The 11,338-nt window shown below is 38.4% G+C and overlaps 1 protein-coding gene across 3 annotated transcripts in view; it reads left to right on the plus strand.

Annotated features, from left to right (window-relative positions):
• bmp2b (bone morphogenetic protein 2b) overlaps positions 1-1,754 on the plus strand; it is a 37,162-nt gene extending 35,408 nt beyond the window's left edge. For all 3 annotated transcript variants that reach the window (XM_067383232.1, XM_067383233.1, XM_067383230.1), the window contains one exon: positions 523-1,754. In XM_067383232.1, the coding sequence (XP_067239333.1) occupies positions 523-1,397 (875 nt within the window). In that variant the 3' untranslated portion in view covers positions 1,398-1,754. The remainder of the gene's footprint in view (positions 1-522) is intronic.
• The last annotated feature ends 9,584 nt before the right edge of the window (positions 1,755-11,338 follow it).

Raw genomic sequence — 11,338 nt, forward strand, 5'->3', positions numbered from 1 at the left:
AAGGAAAAGGTGAAGAAAGACAGACAGAATGAGGGAAAGAAAGAGCTGGGCTTTCCCACATCAAATAAAGCGTGCTTATCTTCTGTAGGCTCTTTGTGATTATGAAGCAGATAGGTTGGATTATTGGGAATGGAATTTCCAAAACGTTTCTTTTCAAAAGAGATTAAGCGAGCTCTTTGGTCTAAGAGCGTTTTATTTTAGGGCATTGAGTCGTAGGAGTAGCTGTTCCTTTGCTGATTGCAACCTTTATTCAATAAAGACTTGGAAACAAGAGAATGTTGTCACTCTACAGCCACACAAACAGCCCCACGCTCGCAGCTAGCCTTTCATTTTAACACCTGGTTCTACCGTATAATCTCTCGCTCAAGCCAGACAAGAAAATGCTGAGTGGAAAATCCAAAGTCAAAGCAAAAATGTCAGGTTTCAGCCTGAAGAAGTGTACAGTTCACATCTCCTGGCCGAATCGAACAGTGTTCTTTTGTTGACATGATTCTTAATGGACTCTTTCTTCTGTCTTTCCAGAGGCTTTTGAGGCACTGTCCAGCCTGAGAGGAAAAACAACACAGCAGTTTTTCTTCAACCTTACCTCTGTTCCCGTCGAGGAGCTGATCACTGCTGCGGAGCTGCGTGTTTTCAGGGACCAGGTTCTCGGTGACGCCGGTGCAGGTGGCTTCCACCGAATTAACATTTACGAGGTGTTCAGGCCAGCGCTGACCCCCTCCAAAGAGCCTCTTACCAGACTTCTCGACACCCGATTGGTGCAGGACTCTCACACGCGCTGGGAAAGCTTCGACGTGGGCTCGGCCGTGGCTCGCTGGGCCCGTGAATCCCAGCACAACCACGGGCTCTTGGTGGAAGTGCTCCATCCTGAGGAGCCGGAAGGATCCGAGGAGGCCGAGAGGAACCGGAGGAGGCATGTGAGGGTCAGCCGCTCCCTTCATGCGGACGAGGACTCGTGGGCGCAGGCCCGACCGCTTCTGGTGACCTACAGCCACGACGGTCAAGGTTCGGCTGTTCTGCATTCGAACCGAGAGAAGCGGCAGGCACGGCGAGGGCCAAAGCAGCACAGGAAGCAGCACCGACGCACGAACTGCAGGCGGCACGCTCTCTACGTGGACTTCAGCGACGTTGGCTGGAACGAGTGGATCGTGGCGCCGCCAGGCTACCACGCTTTCTACTGCCATGGCGAGTGTCCCTTTCCGCTGTCGGACCACCTGAACTCCACCAATCACGCCATCGTCCAAACGCTGGTGAACTCGGTCAATTCTAACATTCCCCGAGCCTGCTGCGTCCCGACAGAGCTCAGCCCCATATCGCTGCTGTACCTGGACGAGTACGAGAAAGTCATTCTTAAAAACTATCAGGACATGGTGGTGGAGGGCTGTGGGTGCCGATGAGAACTACATCTCCCCAATGAAGACTTTTATTTATACAAAAGAACATTCAAAGAGCTATTTTGGAGGAAGAAAAGAAATATATATGAATATATTTATGTTGACTGAAAAAAATGGGAAAATAAATATTTTAATGAGAGTGCTTGCTTTTTCCAGTGGCTTTGAAGATGTTTTTTTTCTGTCCCATGTACATTTCAAAATGAGTGCAATTGCACATGAAGTATAATGCTCAGATTTTTATGATGTATTTATTGCATAACCACTTTATTTGTAAATGATGTGTATTTATCATGAAAAAAATATATGACCTTCATTCAGTGTGCATCTGGGAATACATTATTTGAAACCAAAAAATAAACCATGGATGACGTTCTCTTTAAAAGTCATGATCTAACAAATATGCTATTGCATAGACTCACATGGCATATAACATTTTTGTGGTTACTTTATGCAATACTGCACTCTAAAAAATGCTGGGTTAAAAACAATCCAAATTGAGTTGAAAATGGACAAACCCAGCGGTTGGGTTAAATGTTTGCCCAATGTGCTGGGCAGTTTTATTTAACTCAACTATTGTTTAAAATGACTATATGGCTGGTTTAAAATAGATTGGAAATTAAAAATCAGACACATAATTACTAGAGTCAACAGTAAAAATCAAAAGGTGAACATTTAATATTAAGCAATTTAATAAATTGTTTGATTATTATTAATTAAACTTTAATAAATGTTCGTGTATTAAACATATTAATTTCCAACATACTTTGGGTTCATTTTAAGCAAGCAATACAGTAATTTTTAAACAATAGTTGAGTTAAATAAAACTACCCAGCAGGCTGGGCAAACATTTAACCCAACCACTGGGTTTGTCCATTTTCAACCCAACTTTGATTGTTTTTAACCCAGCATTTTTTTTAGAGTGTTGACATTTTTATTATACAAACAGTTCAAAAGGTGTTACTCTGGTTTGAGTAAGAATCAGAGACAAGCCTGAATCCAAGCCCTCCAAAAGCTTGAAAATACCATAGGCAAAGTTGAGCTTTGGGCAACATCAGCATAAATACTTATAATGTAGGGGTGAATTTCCATTGATAAGGGTCAACAGAAACTATGAAAAATAATGAATTAAAAACATAGAAAGTGCATCTACTAAAACATCTCTTTTTAATTAGGTTTGTTGTTTTCAATCAGCAAGCTAAAATTATGTGTTGACCTGATTTTCTTCAAAAAGAAACCTGGGCCAAGTTTAATCCACCAATCAGGAATCACTGCTGCTGTGATGTGTATAATTCACCATTATGATGTCATCTAAAAGAATGCGGTTCTTTAATTATAATTGCAAGTTACTTTAATGCATTAATGCCAAAAGAAGCATTCTGATATTGTCCCAAATTTTGCTTAGGTTGTTTCTAAACTCTGGAATGGCACTGCATAATCTCAAAAGAAAATGCATATTTACATGTTGTTTTTCTAGTGTGCGAAGCCATATTAGTAGCATTTTTTGGCTCTCTGTTAAGTGTGGACACACAAAAGTATATCAGCAAAGGAAGTATCTTAGTTTTAAATAGATTTACCAATCACATCCATTGGATTTGGATCAGTGTGGATGACATGAGAAGATAAGATGTAATTATGTGTCATTCTGCGATGCAGTTCTAGGAAACTACTGCACTGAAACATGATTCATATCTCATCTAAACTCAAATATTCATGCAGAAACATTGCAAACATTGAAATCTATTTTCTAAATAATAAATCACAATGACCCTAAAGCCCACTGAGGGCTGAGCAGCTTTGATTTTAGCCTTACTATGTGTGTTTGGCTACTTTTCTTCCAATCTGAAGTTTACCCAAAAGTGTTCTATTTCTTGCTACGTTAGTTTGTCATTGTATAGACCAAACCGCAGCGCTGGTATGGAAAAACTCAACAGCCTTTGTGGTTTCTATTCACCAGATATTCATTCAGCCCCAGAAGGAACTGTTTTCCTTTTTAAAAAAAAACCCAGAATGAATGCTTTTAATGAAAATTACATTTCATGCAACTGTAAAAGCTGACTTCCTCCATCCAGAGCAGGGAAACATTCTCAGGGAGTGTTAGATTTAATGGTTTGTCTTTAAAGAGTCCATAAAGCTTTAATTGAGTTGTATGGCAATACAACTTCCCTGCCATGTTTCACATTTAACATGCATTTCCCCACGTCCCTCCTGTTCTGTCAGCCTACAAGGCCCGACCCTTTGACTCCTTACTACCCAAGAGATCAGGGGAATACTATAGCAGGGTCAGGGTCACTCCAGAGAGCCATAAAACATTTCAGTCGTTGGGTTTGCCAAACAACTATATCAGTGGCATACTATGCTACGCTTTCACATGGATGTATCTCGGCTGGGTAATTCCTACTATGCAGTCATTTTTTTCATGTCTGCTTTATTTATATACAGTACCAACAAAAATTTGGGCACATTACAATTTTTAATGTTTTTGAAAGAAGTCTCTTATATGCTCATCAAGCCTGCATTTATATGATCAAAAATACAGAAAAAACTGTAATATTGTTAAATATCATTGCAATCTAAAATAGTGGTTTTCTATTGTAATATACTTTAAAATATAATTTATTTCTGTGATGCAAAGCTGAATTTTCAGCATCGTTACTCCAGTCTTCAGTGTCACATGATCCTTCAGAAATCATTCTAATATGCTGATTTATTATTAATGTTAAAAACAGTTGTGCTGCTTAATATTTTTTAATAACCTGTGATACTTTTGATGATTCTTTGATGAATAAAAAGAACAGTATTTATTTTTTTTATTTTGTAACAATATACACTACCGTTCAATAGTGTGGGGTCAGTAATTTTTAGTAATTAAGGAGATATAATTTAGTAAGGAGGTGTTAAATTGATAAAAAGTGATAGTAAAGACTTATATTGTTAGAAAAGATTTCTATGTTGAATAAATTCTGTTCTTAAACAATGAATCCTGAAAAAAGTATCACTGGTTACAAAAAACAGGTTCCAACATTGACAATAACTGAGTATCAAATCAGCATATCAGAATGATTTCTGAAGGATAATGTGACACTGAAGACTGGAGTAACGATGCTGAAAATTCAGCTTTGATCACAGATAGATATGACATATACCTTAAGAAGCTAACACGCAATGAAACTAATTATATATTTATAAACCATTGCTTACATTTTTTTTTAAGTTTCAAAGGTATGACCCGGGTCACTGGATGATCGCCATTTGCATTGAAGTTGTTTTACAGAACACACTGAAACTGCTAGCATAATACTGAAGTTATGCTCCAATATTTTTAGGACCCGTTTACACCCGATTTTGGTCAGTTGTATCACAAGTGGATGATACTAAATACAGGTGTAAACAGGGTCTAAAACATTTTGAGCTTGTCCTTTTTCGACCAAAAAATGCATTTGACCAGATTGCTTTTGTAGTGTAGATGCTTTTGTGGTCGAATGTGTTCGAACAGCCACAAAAGACTGCCTACTCTCTAGTTGCGTCCCAAATGACGCGCTATACACTATGCACTTATACACTATGTACTTGTGCACTATGCACTCATCCATGTAGTGCGTGAATTGTATAAGGTTATTTTGTCATTTAACAACGGAGTCCGGTCCTCCCTTCCCCTCCGCTACGTAATTAAAGCTGCGACAGTCGAGTGCACGAAGTGTCCAACATTCCGCACTTAGTTTTTTTCCGTTAATTTAGTGCATCATCCAGGTATTTAAAGTGCACTTTTTCTTTTTGGAACTTTCAGTGTGAATGCACTACTCGCACTATTTATACTAAAAACGTCATAGAATAGTGCATAAGTATGCGAATTGGGACGCACCTCATGTCTTCTGACCTAATGCATTATGGGAAGAACATTAGCCAGACGGGATTTAAATTTGTCAGCTGAAGACCCAAGTTTGGTTTAAAGACAAAAAACCTATCAAGCACAATGTTCTCTCACCATTCATGATTTCTAACATGAACTCACAGAGTTTGGCCTGGTCTTGTGGCTCTCAGAGCAGAAACGAAATGTGCTTTTCCGTTGTCTCTGAACACGTCCATATGTAAATTGTATGAGCTTAATTCATGCATTAGATCGAAAGATCAGAAAAAGTCCATACATTTACACACCCATAGACCGTCCCCTTGAAGAAATCAGGGCAAAAGTTGGATGAAAGAAACGGATTAAAACACCAGGTGTAAACATGAAATGTGTCGTCTACTTGTGATCCGATCGACTAAACGCAACTTAATACCAGGTGTATGTCTAAAATGAAAATCTGCCTTAAAAATTGCTGTATGAACTCTGTTTCAGTGATCTTTACAATGATATATTGAAGATGCACCTTAGTGAATAGAACAGTTAGCCAATTTTCTTTTTAAACCATCAAAAAAGGTTGAGGAAATACAAACATATGGCTTTGCGAGCATCAGTCTGGGCACTGGTTGGGAGGGATTCAGTTTGGCAAGGAACAGTAATTTGATTCGTCTCACTTAGTGCAAACCACACCGAAAGTATCTGTAGTTCCTCTGACCAGATTCATGCAACATCAGAATCCGATTTCCAGATTTCTGGCGGTCGGCGTTTGGAAACTATGCAGTGTGTACCTTTGATGAGGGGAACCCGACCGAGCTGGAATATGACTGCTGGCCCCGTGCCAGAGGGACGCTGAAGTTCGGACAGGGTCTGTGGCGGATCGGAAGGCCTTTGTTATCCCACAGCGGCACGCTAATTTGAGAGAAGGTTCACTACGCCTTTCTGTGAAGCGTCTGTACGATGACGTCCAGCACACTTGGAAACGGAGCGTCTGTGGAGTAGCTCAAAACACATCAAAAAGCCACGCATCCACATGTTGCTGAAAGAGGAAAGAAACACACAGAAATGACTTTTCCAGAGTGACCGACAAACCCAGAAATGATGGGTCTAATTCTTATGCCCCTTTAAAGAACACATTATTCTATTACATTATTAGATTTTATTGTGTGTGTGTGTGTGTGTGTGTGTGTGTGGGAGAGGGTCAGTTTTTTTGGAAAACGAGACAGAATAGAGGCCCTATGTCTGTATATGAAGGCCAGGCCAGCTAAATGTTAGGAAATGACTCAGATGTATTTATGAAGTCTTCTGTTTGTTTGTGCTTTTTCCACTTCGGCTCCTGGAAAAGCAGATTATTTGCACATCAACCGGTTAACCCGGCACAAAATCTTTGAGATGGATTCATTGCTACAGGCCGCGGGTGCAAAGAGCCAAGGCTTTTCTTGCTTTGGTTCAGCTGACCAGAAATGTCACTGGAAAATCTTGTTGCCACCTGTATTTTCCCTCAGAAACCCTTGAAAATAATTTTTTATAATCAGTGGTGTTTGCTAAGGCGAGCATCACTTCTATTGCTCATACTTAGGGTTAGGGAAATTAACAAACCCCTAACCCTAAGTATTAAGGACAGACATTTATGATGCCTCAAATCGTGTGGCTAGTTTTTCAAACTTTTTACACAATCAGATGTACACTATTTGCCTGGCATATAATAAAATTATGAGAAATGAAGAAAAATCCAATAGAATTACAATGAATGTGGGCTCTTTTGATTTGGGACAGTAATCAAGAACATGCCATAGCAACTGCATAGCAATGTGGTAAAAGCCACTCTGAACATCTTACTAGCTACCTAGAGACACCCTAGCAACTGCATAGTATGCAGCACAAATCAATAAGAATATTTTAGCAACTGCATAGCAACGCCCTGGCAACCACACACAACACTCATGGACGAACATTACTCACATTTTCTTCCAAAAGTGTAAAAATCTAGTTGGAACTGAAGTCAATTTGGTTTGTCATGGGTTAACAAGTCGGCTGAACTTGATTGAGTTGTGGACAGTGGTTCCGCATGTTGGAAGTGACATAAAATAAAATAGCATAAAAGCACCATGTAGTAGAGCTGCACGATTCTGGATAAATTGAGAATCACGTTTCTTATTTCTTTGTTTGTTTGTTTCAAATAGAGATTATGATTCTCCCACAATTCTGAACAGACAACTAAGCAAAATAACATGTAATTTATAAAAAGGATTCTGACAAAATATTAATTACTGCAGTCTATTTTTATAAAAAAAAAACAAAAAAACCTAATTAATATGAATTATTTAAAAAAAAAAAATCGGTTTGAATAAATGATTCAATGACTCACTCATAAATACTTGTTTCATTACTGGATGAATCAGTGTTTTTGAATGAATCTCTTGAATGAACGACAAATACACTTTTAACAGTCACTTATCGCCACCTAGTGGCGTAATGTAATCGATACAAACGTTATTTAAAGGCCAGCTGAAGTGTCTTGGAATACGCAGCATTGTTCAATATGTTGCCGTAATTTCAACTGAAACTGGAAGACAGAGCGATATATCGAACAGCCCCGCCCCTTTTAAAACATAACCAATAGCATTTCGTTTATATCTCCATTTTGGTCTGTTTACACTGAAACACAACCCTGGCGCTTCCAAACTAAAATGGGCTCTGCAATGTTTTCAAATGTTTTCAAAACGTATCAAAAATTATGCATTTTAAAACGAAAATGCACTAGTGTAAACAGGGCCTTTATTTCAGTACTTCTGTGATTGTTTTAATATTTGTAACACAGAAATAGTGATAGTGTGTGGTTAAAAAGACGATTTTTGAAGCTGTTTCATACCTATACACGCTAACTGCTCTCTCTGGCTCAGCGGCAGCGTCAAAACTAATTTGAATGTTTGGCTATGATTTTGTCAACGGTTTAATCATAGACGCAGGTGAATCGTTGTCATTTAGGAATAAGATCACGTGGGTTTGAATCGAGAACGCAATCTTCTAACGATTAATCGTGCAGCTCTACCATGTAGGTGTCAAGTCAAAAATCGCACTGAAGTCCCCAAAGAATTAGACTCGAATGAAATAAATAAGTTCAGATTTTAATTGGGTAAATTAAACAAGAAGCATACATTTATTTTTATTGGGGTTTTTTTTGCCTGCACTGAAAAAATAGTATAGATTTTGCACTCAGAAATTGCAAATTTCAAAAATAATTACAAATAAAAAGCAAGTAAGACTGAATTAAACTTGACATTTTGAAGTAGAAAGGCCGAAATAGTGTATTTTCATGTAAAATGTATTCAAATAAGCTTTGTTTTATTTACAACTTCCAAAAAAAAAAAATCAGTTTTTACTGTGTGGTACAGGACAATAAAATACACAAATATGTGTTTGTATCTTAGAATGCACACTTATTGTTGCTAAAAATTGTTTTTCTATGTCCCCGAACCCATGCACCATTTGTTGAGCACACTAATCACCATGGCATCCTCTCAGAATAGAGACAAGTCATTTTTCTTTGCACCAACACACAAACCCACAAGCAAACACATGAACACACACAAACACACCCACAGAGCAGGTGCCTCAGACCGAGTGAGTCAGAACCCTCTCGTGGCCTCATGTCAGATCCACTGTTTGCTCTGATTCAGTGCCAGCACACTGCGACTCATACCTTCAACTATTTGTTGTTGGGACACAGGCCTCTTTCCCCTCACAGTAAACCACATCGCTCATGTTCCCCAGAGACTCTGTGTAGTAAACTTAGGTCATTTTTCTTGACATTTATTGGCTGATGGTAACCATGGCAGTACAGTGACTTGGTGTATGAAAGCATTTTGATGTTTCTCATAAAAGCTTGCGTGGAGGATGTTTCAGTTTGGAACACTCTAGTGAGCAAGCATGTAAACAGATGGTCAAAGGAGATATTCGGGGTGTTTGTTTCTGAAGGGCAGCTGTAGCGCAGCGCTAAACGCAGTTGGTGGTCTATCTGTTCTCTATCTTTACAAGAATTTTGGTGATGCATGCACTTAGGTAAGGTCCTGTTTGGATGGCTCAACTAATGGACATGTTCAAGTGAATCTCACGAAGACATGTCCAGGTCACATTTCATCCCAAAATCAAGAGGAAAAAAGGGTTTGTACAGATACTGTTAAATGAAATTCCAGGACTTTCGAGGACTTTTCTAGCACTACTTTTTTGGTTTTTAAGGAATACAATCAGAGATCTCACTTATCAAACAATATCTTTATTATCATTCAAACCCTATCTTTCAAAAAGGTGCAAATAAAGTGCAGCACATGCAAATTGTGCAATAACTGTGGCAAATGCAAGTATGGGAACTTTCAGCACATAAAAACAGCAAATAGAAAGAGTGCATACATTTCTTTTATAAAACGGTCAGTTCCTGTCCTTGATTCTGATTGCAGTGCTTCCCACACACAGACTTTACTTGGGCGGGCTGCCCACGTATAATAACGGCCGCCCAAGTATATTCGGAGACACATTTTTGCTTTTATTATTTTTATCCTCTTATACTTTTATATCCGCGCAATATGATGAAACCATCAGCGATCGATTAACTAATCGTTTCATACCTGCTCGTTATGTGTGCGTCAGAACTGTTTACTCCCACTAACATTCAAATGGGCGCTGCATTTTGCAAAGTCACAAGGGGGCGCTGTTGCTCGTTCTACAAACTCGCGCAACAGTGCTTCAGTCTGCTTCAAAGTGATTCTCAATCAATGAAAAGCACACATTTATGCCAAGCGATTGCTAATGAACTCAAGTTGATGAATTATTACAACGTCTACTTTATGGCCTTTATATAAAATGTTTTAGACGATTGTAAGAATCTGAAGGATCAGCCTGCAATAGTACAGACATTTCAGAATAAGAGTCCTGGTGTATTTCGGGCTTGTTTATAATTAAAAGTCACACGCTAAGTTTTTTCTTTTTCTTTTGGGCATTATTGGTATTTTGGTTAAACTATAAATTGTATTTAATTTGATTTCCATTTAATTCATAGTAAATTTTGTAGTCTCCCCCACAGGAAGAAAAGACTAAGAACATTATTTGACACATATATTATTCATTTTATAAATTTTACTAGTAAAATGTGTGTCCCATTCACTGAGAGAGACACTATATGACAGCAAGGAGAACCATTTAAATGCTGTAATTTTGCATAATTTACAATGCATAATAATGCATAATATTAGTATGTAATTAAAAGTAATATGTTATTTAATTAAAATTAAAATAAAAATACTGTTAAAATCACACATTGTTTGTTTGTCACATGTAGTAGACCATTTTTGTGCCGTGGGTAATAGGAGGATTTTTCGCCCGGCTACCACCGCAAGTATATTTCAAACCTGTGGGAAGCACTGGATTGGTCAATAGCTGTGTTTTATTCACGATAAAACACGGCTATGACCGCTTTACCCAATGATTCTGTGTATCACTACACAACACCCTTAGCAATCACTCTTAGCAACGTAAAATGTTTGTTTTCAGTTGATATTGTTCATTGAAGCTTACTGTGTAGAAGAGTATTGTGAGAAAGAGATCGAGTGAGCGAGTTTACTACCTGCATTCAGATTTAGCATTTTCCTTCAGGTCAAGTTTCCTTCAAGTTGTCTGCTGCAATATCTTGTCCTTTTAACAGCTAGGGGTTTTCCCGTGACTGACAGCGTTAGTCAAGCAATTGTCAAGTTCGTTTTGTTCCGTGTTCACAACTATTCAGTCTTTTCAGTATAAAAGTCTTCGCTACTGACTGACACACTCATAAATACAGTCTTTGCCGCCATCTAATGGCGTAATAATGTAACTTCTGTTGCTGTTCACAGTCAGGGACTATTTTTCCAGAGGAAGGAAGGCTTTTAGTGAAAGTTTACTTCATGAAAGTTGCACTGATACATATTTTTGCCTTTAATATTTGTATTGTGTGGCATCCCTTTTATAAAAGCAATAAGGTACTTGAGGCTAGTGCTGTGTCGAGAATAAGTCACGGTCGAACGCCCTTCAGCCGTGACTTATTCACAGCACAGATTCTCGTACCTTATTGCTTACATAA

Source organism: Chanodichthys erythropterus, chromosome 4 (assembly GCF_024489055.1).
Source record: "Chanodichthys erythropterus isolate Z2021 chromosome 4, ASM2448905v1, whole genome shotgun sequence".
In the NCBI taxonomy this organism is placed as follows: Eukaryota; Metazoa; Chordata; class Actinopteri; order Cypriniformes; family Xenocyprididae; genus Chanodichthys; species Chanodichthys erythropterus.